The sequence below is a fragment of the Cervus elaphus genome, chromosome 30 (assembly GCF_910594005.1).
Source record: "Cervus elaphus chromosome 30, mCerEla1.1, whole genome shotgun sequence".
NCBI lineage: Eukaryota > Metazoa > Chordata > Mammalia > Artiodactyla > Cervidae > Cervus > Cervus elaphus.
The window spans coordinates 82928626-82952321 of NC_057844.1; the positions used below are offsets into that span (position 1 = coordinate 82928626).

At 42.0% G+C, this 23696-nt stretch overlaps 1 protein-coding gene across 2 annotated transcripts in view; it reads left to right on the forward strand.

Annotated features, from left to right (window-relative positions):
* MYO16 (myosin XVI) overlaps window positions 1-23696 on the forward strand; it is a 504859-nt gene that overhangs the window by 138816 nt on the left and 342347 nt on the right. For both annotated transcript variants that reach the window (XM_043891888.1, XM_043891887.1), the window contains exon 3: window positions 17829-17899. In XM_043891888.1, coding sequence (XP_043747823.1) covers window positions 17829-17899 — 71 coding nt within the window. The remainder of the gene's footprint in view (window positions 1-17828; window positions 17900-23696) is intronic.

Sequence of the window (23696 nt, forward strand, 5' to 3'; positions counted from 1 at the left end):
TGCTGCAGAATGAAAGCTTTAAACATCAGAAATTAATTTTATTGCCGTTTTGGGCACATTTGCTTTCTGACAAGAGCTCTCTTCCTGGCTTATTGATGGGTGACTTCTTCTGTACCCTTACATGAGTCTCCCTTGATACCTGCAGAGAAAATGAGCTCTCTTGTGTCTCTTGATATAAGGACATCAATCCTGTTAGACCAGGGCTCCACTCTCGTGGCCTCATTTAACTTTACCTCCTCAAAAGCATCTCCCAGGTGGTGCAGTGGTAAAGAACCCACATGCCATCAATGCCAGAGATATAAGAAATGCAGCTTCGATCCCTGGGTAAGGAAGATGCCCTGGCGGAAGGCACGGGAACCCACTCCAGTATTCTTGCCCGGGAAATCCCATGGACAGAGGAGCCTGGCAGACTACAGTCCATGGGGTCAGACGGTCAGACATGACGGAAGCGACTGAGCATGCACGCATGTATTCTAAATACAGCTACAGGGAGCATTAGCGCTTCAACGCACCGATATGGGGAGGATGCTGTTCTGTTCACAAAGGTGTATTTTGTTTGAATTCTCATTTCTTTTTAAATAGTAATTTGTTAATTTGTTGGTTGGAAGATACTTGCTTTGCAATGTTGTGTTGGTTTCCGCCGCACAATGCAGAACGTCTTCATAGCCATGTATGTGTATATTTACCGCCTCCCTCGGGGCCTCTTTTCCCTCTCACTGCAGAGCGCTAGGCTGGCCCCCTGCCTTCTGCAGCAGATTCGCTTGTTATCTGCTTTACACACAGTGGTGTGTATGTGTCAGCGTTACTTTCTCAATTCGTCCCACCCTCTCCTTCCCTCGAATTCTCGTTTCAAGGACTGTGTTTGTTCTTGGCCCACTGGAAAGTGGATCTCAAGATGAGATTAGAGGTGTAAGAGATTTGGTGGGGGGGAACACCAGCAGGGAGCAAAGGGGAAGGACCCAGAGGCAAATGGAGGAGCCTTCAGAATGGGATGCCGGAGTGACCCAGCTGTGTTAGTGAGCTGAGGTTGCCGTGGCTTTCGAACACAGGCTGGGTGGCTGAATGACAGGCAGGTGTTTCCTCGTATTTCTGTAGCCTTGAAATCTAGGATCAAGGTGTCAGCATCATGCAAGTCAACTCAACATCTTTGAGTTTCAAGTTTCTTATCTGTTAGATGGAGTTGATACTAGTTTGCAAGCATGTAAAGATTGGACATTAGGTGGATATTTATTAAATGGTAGTTTTCTTATTGTTCAGAATGGGCACTGTCACTATATTTGTTATAACTCATAATTATTACTAGGAAGATATGATTAGAATAGTGCCCTAAACTTCTGTGACAATTTAAAAACTTTAGGTTACAAGCTTTAAGAATATAGATTGTTGACTTGACATTTGAAGTCTAACTAAATTTTATTTTCATAGTTTAAATGGTTTTCAAAACTGCTAATCATGTCATAATTGGTGATTTAATTTTGAAATTTTATGTGACACCACAATTTTTAAGAACCTTCAAAAATACATTGGAGATAATTGTAAATTTAGCTATTGCAATGTGCATGTGTTTGTTTAAATGTCTCAGTCAGACCTTTTTTAAATCATACTTGCTAATGAAGTTAATTTTAATTGACCCCCAAATTTTATCAAGGGGCTATGTTACAGGAATGAAAATGAATCATTTTACTCAAATGCATCACAAAGACCTTTTAGTGAGTAATAGACATTTTTGATTATCCTTGCCATGACTGTCTTTGGTAAGAATTCAATACACTTTCATTGTCAAAGTGTATCTTTGTTAAACCAGACAAATAGCCTATATCCTTGCCCATTCCCTTTGCACTAACAATCATTTCTTTTAAAGTGGATGAACACACAAGTACAAAGACTCTCTGAAATATGAAGGATAAAAGCACAATATAGCTAGAGGGGAAGGCAGGTGGGGTGGTGGTGGGAGAGATAAATTGGGAGACTGGGATTGGCCCATACATACTAGTCTATGTAAAAGAGAGAACTGTGAGGACCTACTCTGTAGCACAGGGAGCTCTTCAAACACTCTGTAATGACCTAAATGGGAAAGGAGTATAAAGAAAGAGTGGGTATAGGTGTGTGTTTACCTGCTTCACTTTACTGTGCAGCAGAAGCAAGCAAAACATTGTAAATCATCTTACTCCAATCATGTTTTTTAATGTTAAAAGAAAAACCACGATAGCGATACAGAAGTGGAAGTGGAAAAGCCCCTGTAATACCAAACCAGACTTGGAAGCGCCCCACGGCCCACTCAGCGGTGGGTGCTTCATTTCTCACAGAAAAGCACCAATTAACGGAGGAACAGTGAGATTAACATGATACAGAAACCGTCTTCTAAATAGAATTCTGTAACAACTTTCGGTGGGGACTGAGAATGTCACAGAATATAATGAATTATGTATGTGCCTGAGTGATTTTACCATTCTGTCCATCAGCCAGCTCTCAGCTCATTTTCCACTGTTTTTCTCCCAATATTGTTTAAAATCTCCATTTTCCAGCTTAGTAAGTTCAGTGCCTTCCATGAGGCACCCTCCAATCCTGTTCATGTAAAGGTCAGGTTTAGTGTCTTAGAACATGGACACCCTACAAAACAGAACAAAAATGCTCTTGTAGGAGTTTCTGTGAGTGCTTCTGACTCAGGCATGGGTTTGTGAGACGGAGTGCACCAACTGTTTCTTAGATTTCTCTCTTTCTTGGCTTTTCTTGCTTTTCTTTCTTTCTGCTCTTTCACACAACAGTGGTTAAAATGGAAATTCCTGCTGTTTTATTTGACAATTTATTTGCATCTTTCTTCCCCTACTTCCAAATTCACCTCCTACTCAAGAACTGGAAGAAGGGCTGGCTGTAGATGTCAGACTCATTGTTTAGCCAAAGTCCATTCATTTTTATCAGTCTTTATCTGATGGAGAAACACACTTGCAGAATATACAACAACCCGATTGACTCTTCTCATTAATTTCTTTGTTTTCACTCATAACTTAATGAACATCAGTGATGGTTGAAATACTCTCAGAACCACCACCATAATTTTTATTTTTGGGCGATACGTATTATGGATTGAGTTGGCCAGGCCAGCATTAATTCTGACCTTGACCGCAAAACAGGAGACCCAGGTTTGATTCTTGGGTTGGGAAGATCCCCTGGACACGGGACTGGCTACTCACTCCAGTGTTCTTGACTGGAGAATTCCATGGACAGAGGAGCTGTCCATGGGTCATGAAGAGTCGGACTGGACTGAGCGACTAACGCTGTCACCTTTTGCTTTCAATGGTCTTCTGTCTGGAGTTTCTACCTTCAGGATTTCATTCTTCTGATATCTCATGCACTCGAATGTATTAGCGTTGTTCCCAAAAGATCCTAGCAAAATCATTCCTACTCTCAAAAGCCTCCCTGCTTTGTTCTGGAAGAATGAAGATCCTCTTTCGTGTTGTGTAGTTTCAAGATTTTTGTAACCTGATCTCAGCCTGTTTTTCGTTATCTCTAATTTCACTACAACTTAAGTCCCTGCTCTGAATCTCTCAGGGTTTATTCAAATGCATCTCGCTTTCTTTTCTTTCTTTTTTTTTTTTTGCTTCCCAGCTTTCTTCATAGTATTGGTTCCAATGCAAAGACTTTTCCCTGTTCTCAACCTCTGCTGTGTTCCCCCACTGAATAAAATATCTGTAACCAAAAACCTGCTAAAATATTCTACCACTTTCTTCTTTTTTTCCTCTTTTCTCTTCCAGAAGTCCCCAGCTACTCAAAAGTGTGAAATTATGTTTTCCTTGATTAATAAGCTTGTTTTCACAAATCACTCTGGGGTGGGCTTTATGAGTTTTCTATTGCTTAGTGGTTGGATGGCATCATCAACTCAATGGACATGAGTTTGAGCAAGCTCTGGGAGATGGTGAAGGACAGGGAAGCCTGGCATGCTACCGTCCATGGGGTTGCAAAGAGTCGACATGACTGAGCGGCTGAAGAACAATGATTATTCTGTAACAAGTTAATCACCCACATAGCCCCTTAAGGCACACACTTGGTATGTCTCCGTTTTTGTGGCCCAGGAGTCTGACCGTGACATCACTGAGTCTGTTACTTAGGGTCTCAAGTGGCTGTGGTGAAGCTGAGGGTGGGCTGTGTTGGAGACGTGACTGGAGAAGAACCTTCTTATAAAGCTGGCTAGTTCCCTGTGGGTTACGACTAAAGGCCCTGGCTTCTTGCAGGATGTCTCGGGTCCTAGAACCCATCTCAGCTTCTTGGCAAGTGGCCTTTCAGCTCAGTCTGAGGCTGAATTCAAATAGTCTCTAGAGTGAGTCTGTCAAGACAGGCACGGAACTGATGTCCCAGAACCTTGGTGACAAGTTGTCACAGTCTCAACCATATTCAAAGGGAGAGAGTCATAACAGATGTGAGCACCAGAGGGTGGGGTGGGTCACGGGAGGGGGCGCCCTCGGGAATGCCTCCCAACCACACTGCTGTGTCTTCTCCATGAGTGGAGCCTGGCAATGAAGGCCTGTGTCTGTATTTCTGTCTCTTTTTCTCTCTCTCACACACACACAGGCATGCACTGACTCCTTTTGATGATTTGAATTCCGCATCCTTGAAGAGATTCATTCAAAATTCTTTTCATTAATCTTAATCTTTTTCATATGAAAGTTCCTAAATGTATTTTCTATTAAATCAACTTAACTGCTAAAGGTTCTAAAAGAACCTTTCGGATGTAAGCAAATTAGCTACAATTCAAGTCATTGAAACTCTTCTAAACTGTTCACAGCTTCCACTTTGAAGGAATGATCCGCTGGCGATACATGCCACCCCAAGGTGCAGAATCTTATTATTCACTGCATAAATATTTTTCTTTCTTATTTTAGTAGTGATATGTGGTTTGAAAATTTTAAATTAGACCATCTCAGTTCATGGCAAAGAATTTACAAAGATGCCCTGTTAGCCATGCTAACCTTTACCTATGCTGCTGATTATATTCTTATTTTACAAATGTGTTTTAGCCAAACAGTTCTTTTAATCTTGATTCTAAGTCACCTTTTTACTTTTTATATACTTATTATAAAACCAAAAAAAAGAAAAGGTCTGTTGAAAAACAGTAACTAGAAGATGCTCTTTGTAAGACCAAGATGAAGAGCAAAAACGCCTTTTGAGAGGAAGAAGACAAACTTAAAACGTTTTTAAGAGTAGACAAGTTAGATGAGACTAGGATGTTAGGCGCGTGCCAAGGAGCTCCGTGACCTGTGAAATACGTTGAACCAATGAGTATATCTGTGCAACAGAAGACAGTCAGCTTTTGTTCTACATTAATGTTTCCTGCATGTGCTCTATAAACTTTGTTCTACATAATTTAGCCAATTTTTAAATTAAGCTACTTTAACTGATTGCTCTGATAATCAGGGTTGATTGTAATCAGTGAAATTAAAATAATGATACTAGCAGAAAATACTGGATCTCTGTCATGCTCTCTCTCTCTCTCACACACACTCTCACATAATCCTTCTGTGAAATACTGTGTGTGTCTGGCCTTTTGTGTGTGGGGGAGGCTGTATCTTGGAGTGTTGCTGGCGGACCATGCCTCTGTCCATCTTCTCCATGGTGTTATCTGGGAGCTGCATCACTTGCTCACCAGCTGTACCGTTTTACATTTCCTCTATATCTGCATCTCCTTGCTTCCCTGAAGTCACCTCTGCCCCTTAGTTCCTTGCAATGTCATTTGTCTGTTTTCTTTGAACTCACTCTTTAACCCCTTAATCTTCTAGGTAACTGCCTATCAACTGTACTGTAGACTAAAGCTGCCAATGTACTAAATGTCTCAATGTTGCTAAGTCTATTTAATCCAATAAAAAAAAAAGCATATTTTTCTTAGTTTGGAGCTTAAATGTGTTTTATTACACACATAGACATTTTAATATACATTTTTATTGTAAATACCTTTTTTCCTAACCTCAGTTCTGTGATAATCTAAAAATATTTTTTGATGATTTGAATATATGGGTTCTAGTCCCAAACTGACACAACCTTGGGAACTAACACTTAAATCCAGTAGACAAAAACTTGAAGTAGTGTAGAGCAATGCATGTGTCAGCCCAAAACTCTGAACATTGCTTAAAGAATTATCAAATAGTGTTTGTTAGAACTGAATGGATTGTTATGGTCTGAGAAAAATGAAGATTATTTAGAACATGGAGGTGGATAATGGGCTAATTTGAAAAAAAATAGTTTTGTAGCAACATTGCTGGATGACTTAAGGTGAGAAAGGGGGACACATTTTATCAGATTTTCTTACAGGTAGTTTTCAAAGCACAACTTTCTCCCACCTTGGGATTTTTGTGGTTCCTCTGCATTGTGTAGTACCCAACGTGCACCTGTGTAGCCAGCAAAGGGATAAGATGCAAAAGAGCAGTGAAAATTACCAGGAGTTTTATTTTCTACCCTGGATTTAACCAGGTGGAGGCTGAATTAATAAGTTAAATGTAAAAAAAAAAAAAAAAAAAAAAAAAACACATGTAGGTACGTTAAACTGATTTCCTTTTGGGAAGGGTAGAGTAGTCTTCCTAACATAGACTAAATACAATATAATATTTTTATTTGAGTTTGCATCTTGAAGTTGGCAGTGCATCTCAGATTTACATAGCAATTTGTGTAGCAATAGTCCATAGCAGGGCTGTTTGTGGGCAACATAGGACATCAGTATGGCCAAATGTCAACTCATCTCACTTTTGTGTTTAATAAATTAATATTCACAATATACTGTGCTTCTTGAAAAGATTGAAAGCTTTTACTGGTATTCTTTTATTTTAAAAAGAGAAGGCCACATAACCAGCAAAGTCACAGCCACAAAATACACACCCCGAATAGGTAGGAAAATTGGCGACCAGGAGAGTGTCAGTGAAGTTATATTGGTTCTTCACGTTCACACTTGACACAAGCTCCAGTCACTGCTGTACTTAATGTAACAAAACATTTTTACATGTTCCGAGTTAACATTCCCTCCTGTTTGTAAAACGATGATTCTTACTGTAATTGTAGGTTTTGATTAATTTTAACTTGACAAGATATTAACAAATTATTTATACAGGTTTTTAATTTACTTTCTCCCATGTCCAAAGTAGAGTCAATCTACTTGCCATAAATGGGCATAGTTCTGTTTTCTAATATTTTCAGGTAAATGTTGGCCAGAATAGCTGCTTGTGTAATTGAAGTTAAGTGTGAGGCTCAGGAAAGTGTTTGACTCTACTTCATTTACTTCTCACAGAAGAATGTATTTCGTATGGTATGTATTTTGTGGTCTTCCAGTGTTTTGCCTGTTAGATTATTTCTTTTCTTCGTCTTCTTCTTTTTTTTTTTTAAACTTAATCGCCACACCCTGCAGCATGTGAGATCTTAGTTCCCCGACCAGGGATTGAACCTGCACCCTCTGCATTGGAAACGCAGAGCCTTAACCACAGGGCCACCAGGGAAGTCCCTGGATTATATTTTCAATAGCAGAAAGAAAAGTTGAAAACCATCCTGGTCTGAATAGTGTAAGAAAGCAGTGAGGGGAGAGAAAGACACAAGAAGTCCGAACAAGCCGTTTCGTCATTTGCGCTTTTGTTTACTGTTTGTGTTATAAGGATTCATTTCATCTTGAGTCCAGAGTGTGGAGGGTGCACCTCCCACTTGTTTAGCCATTCTAATATTTAGCTAAGTCAGTGTTACTTCTGGTTTGAAGAGAGGTGACTTTTGCAGTCCATACTCTCGTGAGATACATGTTTAATGAACATAAATAGGCTAGAAAAAGAGCCACGACTATTACTGCCACCACATTCTTGAACTTTCAGGAAAGCCTGCTCTGCATAGGTGTTGACCTCGGTTTAGAGGTTGGCTAGATGACAACACAGGAAGTGCCCTTTTCAGATTCAAAGGCAGATTTGTCATTAGCATCTCTAAGTTAAAAGGCACTGCTTTCAATGGCAGTTTGAAACATCCCTAAAGCCTAACTTGTTGGAAGCTTGCCTCTGCCTTTGTTTGTTTTCCCCTCACACCTAATAATGAGCTTCCCTGGTGGCTCAGATGATGAAGAATCTGTCTGCAATGCAGGAGACCCCAGTTTGATTCCTGGGTCGGGAAGATCTGCTGGAGAAGGGTTAGGCTACCCACTCCAGTATTCTTCGGCTTTCCTGGCGGCTCAGCTGGTAAAGAATCCGCCTGCAATGCCAGAGACCTGGGTTCAACCCCTGGATTGGAACGATCCCCCAGAGAAGGGAACAGTTACCCACTCCCGTGTTGGGCTTCCCTGGCGGCTCAGCTGGTAAAGAATCCACCTGCAATGTGGGAGACCTGGGTTTGATCCCTAGGTTGGGAACTTTCCTTGGAGAAGGGAACGGCTACCCACTCAGGTATTCTGGCCTAGAGGATTCCATGGACTGTATAGTTCATGGGGTCGCAAAGAGTTGGACACGACTGAGCGACTTTCACTTCACTTAATAATGGAATTTTAAACACATAACGTCATGAGTCAAATGTAAATGCTCAGTATAGATTTCAGCTAAATAAAGACCTGAGTACTAGGAACAGATTTCTCTTCAAGACCTACTCTTAAGGAATGATATCCATCATGCATGCCTTATGTTTCTTCGATTTTTCATGAGACGGAAATGTCCTCAGTACTTCTGAGACTAACGGAGGTATTTGGGATTCATTGGCGTAACTTAGCCTGCGCACAGAATGCTGGATTTCAAGAGTGTTTAAGACACAAATTGAAATCAGTTAATTAAAATAAAGTATGCAACATGCAGGGACATGAAAAACTGTTGATTTTGCATTTGTAAGGCAGTTCTTTTCTGTGAAGACCTACCTCTGATAAATAGATTTTTCTGGCAGCTTCTGAGGTCATGAGCACCAAGGAAAGAGCGGGCTCACTCTTTTTTGTTGAGTGTGGAAGCCTCTGGCAAGTATTGAAATTGGAATTGATCATTTCTTAGGGGCAGTGTTTATCTCTTTCCTAAATGTGTCACATGGTACGTATTTTTCCACATGAGCATCTCTGGGGGCAACTGTTATAAATGCTTAATGGCACACAGGCCAGAGCATAAAAAAGGAAAATGTACTGATGAATGAGACTCAGAAAAAAAAGGTAGACATTGAAATAGTAACCTGGGATATATCGGAGTCACGTAACGACTAACATGTAGTTTATTTGATCATGAGTTGAAAACTGTAAAATCTGGTGTCTGGGGTGCTAGTTAAAGTTGAACACCCCTGCTGAGTCATTCTTAAGTGACCAGAAACTATACTTCTGAATTCAGAACTGCTCTCTATGTACATTCTTTTGGCTAAACATACATATTTCATCACATTGGAGGAAAATTTTCCAAAATGATATTTTACAGATAAGACCTCATTATCACTCAGAATTATTCCCATCCTGTTTCAGAATTATTGAGAAACACAAATAGGATTTATGCAAATAAAGCTATTTCTGTTTTTCATTCTGTATACATTTTTTACATGGTTTCCCTCTTAGCTCAGTTGGTAAAGAATCCGCCTGCAGTGCAGGAGACCCTGGTTTGATTCCTGGGTCAGGAAGATCCCCTGGAGAAGGGATAGGCTACCCACTCCAGTATTCTTGGGCTTCCCTGGTGGCTCAGCTGGTAAAGAGTCCACCTGCAATGTGGGAGACCTGGGTTCCATCCCTCTGTTGGGAAGATCCCCTGGAGAAGGGAAAGCTATCCACTCCAACCTTCTGGTCTGGAGAATTCCATGGACTGTATAGTCCATGGGGTCACAGAGAGTCAGACAGACTGACTTTCACTTTCACTTTCATACATAGTTTGATAAGATATAATAAAGCATATGTGGTTTAAGAAGATTATAAAGTTTAATAAGAGCATCACAGTAGGAGGGTTATAGCTTTTTATTGTGATAAAACCCATCTAAAATACAACTGCCCATTTTCATTGTTTTAAAATGTACCATTTAGCCCATTCACAATGTTCTGCATCTATCACCACTATTTAGTTTTAGGACATGCATGTCATCATCCCAAATGGAAATACTGAATCCCTTAGACACTCACTCTCCATTTCTCCCTCGCTCAGCCGCTGACAACCACCAGTCTGCTTTCTATCTTTATGAATTTCCTTCCTCTGGATATTTCATATACATGAAGTCACACACTTTATCGCTTACTGTGTCTGACTTCTCTCACTTAGTCTTTGAATATTCATTTATGTTGTAACAATAAGCTCAATAAGTATCAATAACCTCAGATATGCAGATGACACCACTCTTACGGCAGAAAGCAAAGAAGAACTAAAGAGCCTCTTGATGAAAGTGAAAGAGGAGAGTGAAAAGTTTGGCTTAAAACTCAAAGATCATGGCGTCGGTCCGATCACTTCATGGCAAATAGGTGCAGACACAATGGAAACCATGACAGACTTAATTTTTTTGGACTCCAAAATCACTGCAGATAGTGACTGCAGCTATGAAATTAAAAGACGCTTGCTTCTTGGAAGAAAACCTAGACAGCATATTAAAAAGCAGAGACATCACTTTGCCACCAAAGGTCCGTCTAGTCAAGACTATGGTTTTTCCAGTGGTCATGTATGGATGTGAGAGTTGGACTATAAAGAAAGCTGAGCACTGAAGAATTGATGCTTTTGAACTGTGTTGTTGGAGAAGACTCTTGAGAGTCCCTTGGACTGCAAGGAGATCCAACTAGTCCATCCTAAAGGAGATAAGTCCTGGGTGTTCATTGGAAGGACTGATGCTGAAGCTGAAACTCCAATACTTTGGCCACCTCATGTGAAGAGCTGACTCACTTGAAGAGACCCTGATGCTGGGAAATACTGAAGGCAGGAGAAGGGGACGACAGAGGATGAGATGGTTGGATGGCATCACCAACTTGATGGACATGAGTTTGAGTAAACTCCGGGAGTTGGTGATGGACAGGGAGGCCTAGCATGCTTGCGTCCATGGGGTCGCAAAGAGTCGGACACGACTGAGTGACTGAACTGAACTGATCTTTTTTTTTTAACTGATCTTGTAACATAAATTTATTTCCTGTTTCATAGCTAAATAATTTTCCATTATGTAGCTCTAACTCACTTTCTTTACTCATCAGTCAGTTGATGGCCATTTGGATTGTTTTCACCTTTTGGCTGTTCTGAATTCTCATTCCCATTTCATTGGTCTATATATCTGTCTTCAGCCAGCACCACACTGTTTTGATGACCAAAGCTTTGCAGTAAGTTTTGAAATTGTAAAGTGAGTCGTCCCATGTGCTTTATCTTTTTCTTCTTTTCATTTTCTTTCTTTTTTTTTCTTTTTTTTCTTTCTTTTTTTTTTCCAGTGGGTTTGTCATACATTGATATGAATCAGCCATGGATTTACACTTATTCCCCATCCCGATCCCCCCTCCCACCTCCCTCTCCACCCGATTCCTCTGGGTCTTCCCAGTGCACCAGCCCTGAGCACTTGTCTCATGCATCCCACCTGGGCTGGTGATCTGTTTCACCATAGATAGTATACATGCTGTTCTTTTGAAATATCCCACCCTCCCATTCTCCCACAGAGTTCAAAAGTCTGTTCTGTATTTCTGTGTCTCTTTTTCTGTTTTGCATGGAATATTACTCAGCCATTAAAAAGAATTCATTTGAACCAATCCTAATGACATTTTCTTTCTTTTTCAAGATTATTTTGGCTATTTGAGTCTCCTGTGAATTTTAGGATCTGCTTGTCTTTTTCCTACAAAAACATGCCATGGGTTTTGATAGGGAGGTATTTTGGCTTTTTGATAAGAAAATGTCCTGAAGAATGAAGGCTCACTTTGCCATTTCATGTCTTCTTTTCTCCGTCATTCTCACTCATATCAGTTGTAGTAGGTAAATTTACCAAAGAATAGTTACTACTCGGGCTCCCCAGGTGGCACTAGTTGTAAAGAACCTGCCTGCCAAGGCAGGAGACGTGAGACACGGGTTCAGTCTCTGGGTCGGGAAGAGCCCCTGGAGGAGGGCATGGCAACCCACTTCAGAATTTTTACCTGGAGAATCCCATGGACAGAGGAGCCTGGTGGGCTATGATCCGTAGGGTCACAAAGAGTCGAATAGAACTGAAGCGACTTCATATGCACACAGTTACTACTTAGTAAGCAACATTTCTAACCTTTAGGACTCTAGAGAATGTTCCTTTGCTTGTCCAATGTTCCTTGTCCTCATGGGGCTTCCTATGAGGACACAACTTAGCAGCCATGGTAGTGTTTCACTCTTCCTTGACTCTGTTGATTTCAAATGTGAAGTCTTTGTGAATACAAACCCCCTGTTATCACGAGAACCACGTGACAGCAGAGATTGCTATGCAATCAGATGTCCACCCCAGCTCCTGTGATCAGCAAAGCACTTGCTGTCGTCAGGTTCTATCAAGTTACCATCATCAATGTGCTGACTGTCCTCAACACAGGTAAATCAGTCGTATCTAGACACTTACAGGGACGACTATCAGGTGGACCATTGGTTTTGGTGATGGTTGATGATGGTGGGGATGTGCAGGGGAGACAGCTGCAGATCCTATTAATGATGATGTATTTTCATCCATTTTTACCTCAATAGCTGAAGATTTCGAGACTGAGTGTTTCTTTTTAAATATCAAATCATGTCCCCCACACAGACACTGAGATGGAACTTCTGTGGCAGCTTGATGATGAAGCCACAAATATACAATAAATGCTGAATCAGTTCCAAGCAGCAACACTCTAAAAGGAGCCTCAGCTTCATTATTCTGTTTGGTCCCCAGATGGCTGTTTTTCCTTGAGCTGTTTCCTTGCAGATTTTATTGTAACAGACTCTGAGTCAAGGTGCCTTTTCACTTGACTGTCGGTTCCAACTATGTTGTTATAAAGTTGTTAGGAACTGGAACCTTTTTGAAGGAAGCATTTTAACCTGAGTTCGGACAGTTTCCCACAAAATTAGTAACTATGGGGACACTGCCGTAGACCTTGAATCCCGTTGCTGTTCCTGAGTTGAAGGTGACCCTTCCTCTCTCTTGTTACTTGAGAGGTAAAGCGTCCTGATGTTCTTCATGGTCAAGAACACAATCCTTGGAGCCACAGGTTTTACACCCACCATGCTACCATCACATAACTTACAAGCCTCAGTTTCCTCATCAATTGTATTGATATGTGTACAATTACAGTATTTGTATCATGGAGTTGGGAGAATCAAAGTAATTCTTTTACTAAAGCACCGAGAGCAGTTTTAGATCCCTCCATACTTTGGAGAGCTCAGTGTGTGCTTACCACGAATTTATATTTTCTTTATTTTATCTTTACATCTGGGTACCTCATGATGTCATTTTTAACCCTTAGCACAGGCTAACAATTTAGCACAGTCTACCGTTTGTATATGTGAGGAATATATGTTTCTTTATTTAGTCAGTAGTCGATTTTGTCTTATTCTTGCTCTGGATCCATGGTGTTTAGGGGCAAACCAGTCCATAACCAGTCTGTGGTTCCACTTTAGTTCTGATAGTGTGAACAGTGCTTAAGGAAACAGTCTTTCTATCTAGGAAGAGAAAATGCCGGATTGCCCTTCTTTTTCTCCTGAGTCTGATGTCTGCCTGAGTGAGGGAAGGGCTGGAGTTTGTTCATTGGTTTCACTGTGGCAGGAAGGATGCGCTGCGGTTGCTGGGTGCAGAGTCCACCTCATTTGTGGATATTCTTGGACAATGTTCCTTATCTACCTGAGGGCTGCTTCCTGTTCCATGCTGGTGGCTCTTCTCAAAGCCCCTGAGAACCGGTTGTTAAAACATCAGGAATTCATGAGTTGGTTGTAAAACAGTTTTTTAAAAAACCTGTATTAACAACTAAAGTATATAAACTTACAATTAAGTAGTGAATTGTAATTAACTAATTATTACTAGATTGTAATAAAAACAAAGGTAAAGCTCAAAGCTCATCACTTCCCAATCAGTTCTCTACGTTTTCCTCTCCTTTTTTGCTCTCAAAGTTTTGTCTTTTTTGTCTGTGTGATAGAAATGCCACAAAACTGTGAGCTGCGTCACATCGCCTCCAAACTCTGGGTTCAGTGACACCACACCCTGGTAGCTTGGGATCAGCCATGGTGGGAAATTTATACCAAAAGAATTGGCCAGTGTTAGAAATCAGAGCTTGATTTTTTATCCTGACTGTGTAGAATTCAAGAAGTGGTGGAGAAAGTGTTGATGATGCAGGTTGTACTTTAAAATGTATTGCGTCAGTGGCCACTATATTATGAAAAGCACAAAAATGTCATAAAATATGATTACATTGTTCAGGAACTTATCTGGTTAGCAAAGATGTCACTCAGGTTGTTGATACATTCCTGAAGTTCTGACATCCTTCACTGTTTCACTTCGATCTTACTCAGGAGTCAGCAAACCTTTTCTGCGAAGATCAGTTAGTAAGTATTTTAAAGTCTTAAGAGTCACATACAGTCTGGGTTACACATTCTTTTTGGACTTCTTGTCTTGTTTTTTAACTTGTTGTCTTTTCCTCACACACCTTCCAAAATTGTATATGTGCTGCCGAAGCAAGCACTCACACACCTCCCACAATTGTAGAAGTCATTCTTAGTTTAAGGGCTGTATGCCGACAGGTTTGGCCTGACAGCCATAGTTTCCTGATAATCCCTGGTTCATGCTCATTAATTTCAGTGAAAATATCAACCAGGATATTAAGGTCCTGGTCATTAATTGGAAACAAAGATTGACTGTGGATACAAAAGTTAAGTAAAAATCAAAATCATTTTGTGAGAATCAGTTGATTACATGGAATTTACAACAAACTGTGGACTGCACAGCCTTTATAGCAGCAGATTCCTAAATGCGTATCCATCTATCAGCCATCCATTCATCTGTCCACCCATCCATCCATCCATCATCTAGACATCTCCATCCATCCTTGAGCATTCACCAGCACATCATTGTGGCCCACCTGCTCCTGTGGAAAAGCAAACACTTAGTCCATAGCACCTACCTAAGGGTTTTTTTTTTTTTTTTAACTTCTTTGCTTAGTATGCTATGATCCTCTTCATTGGCCACAGAATGATGCCTGCCTCTTGTAGTGTAATGTAAAATATCCCCCACAACACATTCCTCCAAGTCACACACAGTCTTCTACTCGTAACTGTTGTTTGGTCCCCCCTTGCTCATCATTCTCCCATTGTCTCCTCCATTGCCCTCTTCTGCCCCTTTATTCTACCTGATAAATTGTAAACTCATCTTTCAATGAATTTTGGTAAGTTTGCATTGGCTTACATCCTCTACATAAATTCAGCATTGAGTAATCAGAAGGTTTTGAGAAAAGTTAGAATAAACCTTCAGGTACACGTTTAATGATACATCATTATTGGTTTCATGACTGACAACAGTAATTTTACTAATAAAAATCATTTAGTGACCCCCTGACCAGTGCCAGGAGGCCTGATCAGTTTGCTCTATGTGTTATTCCATTCAATTCACACTACACTCTCATCGTGTGAGTCCAACAATTGTCCATTATTTTACAAACAGAAAGCTAAGGCATAGAGCGAAGTCTGTTAGCTTTCCCAGTGGGACTTAGTCTCCAGTGGGTCAAACTGCAAGGCCAGTGTATCTCTGGTTTATATTATGTGTAGTTCACCACATGTGTGCATGGTGGATTCTTTGTAGAAATATAATAGCATTTTACTAATGTTTTAACTAGTAAGTATAATCTTCCTCACTATCGGCAGTGTGATCACACCAGTAAAAGTTCTTTGTTGTAACAACCATAAAGCACCAAGGAGGTATCAGTCAGTTCAAGATGAATAATTTCATTTCTTAAGCAAATAATTATTGGGGTAAAAGTGCTATTTTCATTCTGAGAAAACTATTGGTAAATATAGTTAAGGAACTTTGTTTTCATGGACACACTTTTTAAAATTAGGAGTAGGAAGTATATGAGGGAATAAGGCATGCATGCACTTACTACACACATGTGCAGAAGGAGGCTGAGAAAGGGAGCAAGGAAGCCCGCTGACATACAGCCGGGCAACAGGCTGGCTCATAGCAGCTCAGTGACGGGGAGGAAAGCAAAGTCCTCACCTTCCTGGACTTTCCTGTAAAGGGCAGACAAGGGAGGTACCTGTGTCCACAAATGGATGAGCCATAGGATGCCAGGTTACAACTCATCCTGTGAGATCTATACCTTTGCCACCAACTACCCACATGAGGAGAAGCTAGGTTACAAAAAGAGTTAATTTATTAAAGAAAGAACATCATCAAGGCAACACTGTTGGTAAATGAATAGTGCTTCTGTGGAGGTACCTCTTTGTGGAAGAGGGCTGGGGGACGAGGTGTAAGATCAAGGAGCCAGGCCAAGTGTCACTGCTGGTCTGAGAGCTGGAATGCATCTGACTTCCCCGGGGAAAGGGATTTGGACAGAGATGCTCCCGTTTCGGGAAAGGCTGCTTGGAGAGTGCACTGGGCTAGGTGTGGGTTTGTCACGCCCGTGGGGCTGGCATGCGTCCTCTTCATCCCTTGTGCAAACACCACGGAAGAGATAGTCTTGGAGAGAAAGTTGTGTGAGAGGAACTGTGTCTGTCCTCTGTGACGTGCAGTTAAACGTGGGGAAGATGGTAACAAACTAGAGACTGGAACACGGTCAAGACTTGGGGTGACAAGTATGTCACGTGGGGTGACAAGAACAGAGTTTGTGTTCTGATGACATTGACAAGTTACAGAGAAAGTTAGCGGAAACACAATTTGCTCTGGAAGGTATGAGCTTGCATCTTAGTCATTTTGTACAGTTCTGTGCAATAATGACCTCGAAGAACTGTTGCTTTAGTTATCTATTTGGACAAAGCATGAATGGCTCTCTATGAAAACTACGATACTGCTGTTAACAGTGGGAACTGGAATAGTGTCTTGGGGAATGGATGGGCCTCTTGGAGCCCGCAGTGTGTCACGGAAGATATATTAACAACACAATCTTTCTCCCAAGGCCTGTTGCATTCCTTGCCCTACCCCATCCACCTCTGCTGTTCAAATGGAAACACAGGTCGCTTTCCAGCTGTGCTGTTATCCTGATGAGTGGCGTCTATTTTGAGCTGTCTGACATTGCTAATTTAGCTACAAATGGCTTTGGGCCCCACAAATGGAAGTGGGGCCAAGGGGTAATTGCATGAAGGAAAGTTTAATGTGCAAAGTGTCAGCTTTTATTGCTTTAAGCCAATGAGTCCTAATGAGTTTAAAACAGTAAGAGTGAGCTAAAGCATACATGAACTGAGTGAAGTGATTCCCTTCTTTTTGTTTATTTCTTCTTGATCTAGGACAGAAGCTTAAGCCAGGCACTTTGCAATAATAAATTGTAAGAGTGTGGTCCCCTTTGGGAATAATTTGTGGGGCTGTAACAGGAAAAGACCCTGATGCTGGGAGGGATTGGGGGCAGGAGGAGAAGGGGATGACAGAGGATGAGATGGCTGGATGGCATCACCGACTCAATGGGCATGAGTTTGAGTAAACTCTGGGAGTTGGTGATGGACAGGGAGGCCTGGCATGCTGCGATTCATGGGGTCGCAAAGAGTCGGACACAACTGAGTGACTGAACTGAACTGAACTGAACTGAACTGAATAGGTGAAGATGTTGGCAAACCAAGAAATGGGTTTCAATGTGAAGAGAAATGCTGCCAAGCTTAAATCCCCAAAATAAGGTTGGATGGCGATCATGTGTCTTCTTTGGCTTTCATGGCTGTTTGGGATTTAGACAGTAATGAAACGCTACACGTTCTGGTTCACGGTGAGGAACAAAGATGAGCTGTAACTCTCCTCTCTCATTCTTCCAGTGCTGCGACTCCTGAAGGAGGGGGCCGACCCCCACATGCCTGTGTCCTCCGGAGGGTCCCTGCTCCATCTGGTAAGGGCTGTGATGACCGGGTGAGAGTGGGTGACACGTGGTGGAAGGGGAACCAGCTGTGGACACCAGACTCAGTGGCAGAATGCGCTTGTAACAGACGATCAGAGCAGTGATGTGCTTCAGATGAACAGGCTTGAGTAATGACACGTTGATGTTTGTTAATTGCTTGCATTATAGTTTGTAAACTGTTGTTGTTTAAGACACACTTAGTCATGTCTGATTCTTTTGTAGCCCAGGGACTGGGTGGGCCCCAGCCCATGTGATTACTCAGGCAAGAATAGTGGAGTGAGTTGCTGTTTCTTCCTCCAGGGGATCTTCCTGACCCAGGGATCGAACCTGTGTCTTCTGTTGTCTCCTGCATTGGCAGGAGGATTCTTCACCACTGAACCACCAAGGAAGCCCATCTCTCTCTCTGCCCCTCTCTCTCTCACTAGTGAGTTAGTGAAAGTTGCTCAGTTGTGTCTGACTCTTTGTGACCCCATGGACTATACAGTCTATGGACTTCTCTGGGCCAGAATACCGGAGTGGGTAGCCTTTCCCTTCTCCAGGATCTTCCCAACACAAAGTGAAATATATATATATATATAATACAGGTCTAAATTGAACGGTTTTAAATGATAAAATATATGGCCTAGAGAACCGTATTGTTGGTCAGAAATAAGGAGACACGGCTTCTTTACTGTTGAGCCAGCTAATCATTAGTGAATGGAGTTTGCGCATCTGCATTAAAGAAGATCCTTTTGAACATGAATCATATTCAGCAAATAAGCAGAATAATATTGTATCAATTATAGAGCATTAGGCAGCCATCCTGTCTTTTATTTACTTTCTTTCTTGTCCCATTGAGCTTTTATAATTCTCTGCTCATGGCCTATGTGAATAAAACTTTACTACATTCTTTTGGAAACAAGCAGGGAATGATTAAGTGAATAAACAAATAACCACATAAATAAATACAGCTGTTTCACATGCAAGAGATTTTTGCTGGTTCAGTTAAGGGCAAAACTTAAGTAAAGGGAGATGTCAATAATTATTCAGTTTAGTGGTCTTTAGGACTAATTTCAAGCGTAAGACATGATTTTGAAAAAAATGCCTAGATTAATATAAAAACCTAATTTATAATTGTGTACCAGTATTTTAAAAATGCTGTATTTCTTCACTTAGCACAAACCATGTGAAGGGAGGTCACGCATGGATCAGACGGATGCTCTCTCACCTGGGGCTGGATCTGAGCCTAGTTGCCTCCGGGAGTCAGCTGGCAGCCATAAGATGCCAACATCTACCTTCTGGTGACCACCCAGGCTGGAGACTCTGACTTAACTTTTCTGGGGTGTCGATTGAACTTTGGGGTGGTGCAGAGCCCCCCCCCCAGGTGATTCTAATTTATGGGCAAGGTTGAGAACCACTGCCAGCAAGAGAAATGTGTGTCTGCCAGAGCCTGGGGGCCCCTGGGGTGCAGACAGTCATACTACACACAGCAGGGTAGACAGGTGACTCAGAATCTAGATGGGGAGCGCAGCTGAAGAGTGTCAGCCCTTTCTCTCCAGCACGGATTGAGATGGAAAGAGAGATTTCTAGAGCATTTTGGCTGGGAAGTCTCTCTGTTTGATCCTCAGAAAGCCACCTCGCTCCAGCATCGGTGGAGATGGAGAGGTATCCAGGGTGTTTTGGCTGTGAAGCCTCTCTGTTTTAGCCTCAGGTCATTACCTGGCTTACACAACATTTCTAAGGAGCCATGTGGCCCATTAGCTCTGGGTCCCAGGTTTGATTCTACGGACATGCTGCGCACCACTTCCTAGAGATAAGATTCTCCTCTTGGTCAGTATCACTGGCATCCTTACCAAGAGGTCCAGCAGTCTGCGTATTCTCGAGGAGACCACCCTGGCCCTGCCGTCTTTTCTTGGGGGCACTGACCCCTCCTTCTGTGTCCTCCTTCAGAAGGTGAGCAGGAGGGAAGTAAGTTCAGTCTTTTTTCCCCTCTGTGTGATCACATGGGGTCCATGTACCCTTTCCGTTAAGCTTCAGGAGACTTCTAAGCTCACAGAGCCTTGTTTTTCCCATCTGTGAGTTGGGGATGTTATCCAAGCTGATGCTCTCAAAGTGTTTACTATGATGAACAGGACTTCAAAGTATGAATTGTGTTGATCAAATGACTTTCAAGTCATAAAGTGACTTTGATATGTTAGATATTAATCAATACATGCCCTGCATTGTATTATTTATGATGTGCTTTCATCTCATTTGACTTTTTTGATATTCATAGTAGCTCTGTGGAGGAGGGCCTAGGCTTATGTACTTCAGTAGGTAAGCAGCTGAGGGACAGAGTTAAACTCACACAGCGGTAGATAGTATCAGAGCTTAAACTCTGACCTTCTATCTATAAAGACTGTAGTCTTTCCACAGTAAGTTCCCCAGTGATACCTGGATTAAGTTTTTAGAGAATACATTATTCCACTTGGCCTAGTGGAAGGCAGACCTTTTCTTTGAAAAAAATCATGTCAATTCATTGTTGACAATCTCTAGGCCCATCCATGTCTACAAATGACCCAATTTTGTTCCTTTTCATGGCTCAGTAATATTCCACTGTATTTATGGGCCACATCTTCTTTATCCATTTCTCTGTTATTGGACATTTAGTTTGTTTCCATGTCCTGGCTATTGTGAATAATGCTGCCATGAACATTGGAATGCATATGTCTTTTTGAATTATGGCTTTCTCTGGGTATATATCCAAGAATGAGATTGCTGGATCACATGGTAGTTCTATTTTTAGCTTTTTAAGGGACCTCCATTTCTCCATTGTGACTATATCAATTTGCATTCCTAATAGTAGTGCAAGAGATAAGAATGCAATGTATTTTTACTCTGTGCATATGTGTATGTCTGTGTGTTTGACAGACGGAGAGAAAGAAGCAGAGGGGGACGACCACTTCTCCGTATACATACACTGTGTCCAACTTCATTGAGCACATAGAACTCCATCCTGTCCATCAGCAAAGCAGCGGTTGCTTTCTTGACCTTTGAAATACAGCCAGAATGCTGCCGTCTCTCTTCACCTGGATAAACCCTCTTCCCCTAAACCGCCCTCTCCCCTGGATCTGCAGCTTCCTCACTCACTTCCATGGCCCCCTCTTTGTCCAGCCTGCATTCTGTTCCCCCCATAGCAACCAGGCCGGGTCACTCCTCCGTCAAAGTGTCCCGGTGACTTCCCTTCCCGCTCAGGGAAACCCCGAGTCCTGCCCACGGCCGCACGGGATGAGCTCACACTGCGTGCCCACGTCTCCAGGGACCTATCCTGCCCCGGCTGATCGTTTAATGGGCCCACCAACCCCAGGTCCCCATGCTCTAGCTGTTATTTCCACTTTCCGATGAAATCCGCATGGCTCCCTGCTCTGCTTGCTTTGCGTCTCTGCTCAAAAATCATCTACCGAAACCTTCTCCCAGGGCTTGTCCCCAAGGATATAGTAACCCGCCCCCACCAGCCCACAATCAGCTCCACTTTTATGTGGTTGTCTGTCTCATTTCTTATCACACAGTTGCCACCAAACAGATTATAGGCTCAGGGTGATTATGTTCTGTTTACCAGACTGTCGGCTGGCTCGGACGTGGCTAGTTTCATCACATTTGTAGCACTTACGGGAGGCCCACCGCTCAGTAGATTTGCTGGGGAGACACATTAACCCCTTAATTGCTTAATTAATTAATGTGATGCTGTGATAGATATTACGAGTTAAGATGCAAGCAGTCTCATTTAGAGTGGAATTTTCAGAGACAGAGAGAGAAAAATAAACTGATCACAGCAGACCTGCATGAGGGATAAGCAGGTGATAAGAAAGAGGAAAATGATGACATCACTTGGCCACCTTCAGAGGTCAGTTCTGAAGCCTCCTCTGTCCTCCTGGTCAGACTGAGTTACTCTTTTATCCAAGGTCTCATCACACATGGTCCTTGCTTCTGCTATAAATCTTGTCATAACGGATTGTAATGAGTGGAGAACGTGCCTCTTCTCTGCTAGAGTGAATTTTCAAAAATGGTGACGTCTTAGATACTTTTGTATCCTTAGCCTGTGATGCATAGTAGGTACTCAGTACATCCTAAAAGGATAAATGGGTGGATGAAGGGATGGATGGATGGATGGATGGATGGATGGATGGATGAACTGTAAGAATATAAGGATCTTTGCCTAATCAGACGGCCCAGGGAACAGAGTAAAAAGATTCAGAAATGGTAGAGTCAGAAGAAAGAAGAAATGAGCAGATGAAGGTGATGAGGTGAACAGGAAGCACTCAATTAGCTCTGAATCCAGTGCAAATACTCTGCATCTTTCTACTGTTAGACTTTGGTTGTCAGGCTAGGATGAAGAGGCTTTGAAGCTGGAATACATGTAAGAAAACCTCCTGACGGCTGCAGGAATGTGGGTTCAGCACTGAACCTCCTTTTCCCGGGGTTACTGAGTAAATAAAAACAAATGCAAAATTGTAGGTTGCCAGAGAGACAAAATTACAGGGTTTCAAAATGCCTTAGGTACCGACAAAGGCAATTTCACCCTGGAAAATGTCAAGCGTGAGTAGCTCTGTGTCCGCCCCCCCTTGGGTATCCCGTGTTATGATTCCTGATGCTTTATCAGCACCAGAGCTCTAATTATATATTCTTAGATCAACATCTTTGAGAAAAAGACATTGCATGCTTGTGCAGGGCATCAGGAAAAAGCTGTGGACGTTGTTAAGCTTTTCCAGTTTCACTTATTTAACTCCACTGATTCACTGAGTAGCTGAGTCTACGTGAGATTTCTGGAAGACCTCTGTTAGAAACGCCCAGTAACCTTGAAGCTGGAGAAGAATAATTCCATCTGTGTTAAGGGTGGATAATTGATGCATGTTGAGGGCTGAGTTGCTTTGGTCGTGTTGGACTCTTTGCAACGCTATAGACTGTGGCCCGCCAGGCTCCTCTGTCCAAGGGATTCTCCAGGCGAAAATACTGGAGTGTGTTGCCATGTCCTCCTCCAGGGAATCTTCCCAGCTCAGGTTTGGACCCACATCTATCTCCTGGGACTCCTGCATTTCAGGCAGATTCTTTACCGCTGAGCCACGGGGGAAGCCCCAGATAATTGATACACAGGTTTTAATATTCTTCATCATATGCAGTCTTTAGTTTTAACATATTTTAATAAGTTTTCAGTAAGTCTGAATTTGCCTATTTATATTCAGTAATTCAGGAATCAGATCTATGGCAGGTGTCAACTACTATCAGAAGGAAAATAATGAAAACAAATAACAATCTTTTGCACCCCAGGGATTTAGTCTCTTGAGGGCAGTATAGAAAAAATTCAGACTTAACTCTTTGGAAGTAAAGTTGCTATGTCTGGAGCTAAAAACAGAGTCACAAAGGGCTTTGCTGAAATGCTGTCTGGAGTTTTATTAATAAGTTAAGACCTTTAATGCATAAAATGTTGAGAAGGAGCTCTTGGTTCTAAGGAAACACTCTTGAGTGGAGTATGAAATGAGAATTCTTTTGATTCCGTGCTATGACAGCAGAAGACCATAGCAGTGGATTTCTGAGTGGCTCAGTGGTAAAGAATTCGCCTGCTGATTCAGGAGACACAAGAAACTTGGGTTTGATTGCTGGGTTGGGAAGCTCCCCTGGAGAAGGACATGGCAACCCACTGCAGTTCCCATGGACAGAGGAGCCTGGTGGGCTACAGTCCATAGAATTGCAAAGAGTCAGACACGACTGAGCGGCTGAGCACACACATAAGCATAATGAAAACAAGCTGCAACAGATTCGCAAATATGCTCGA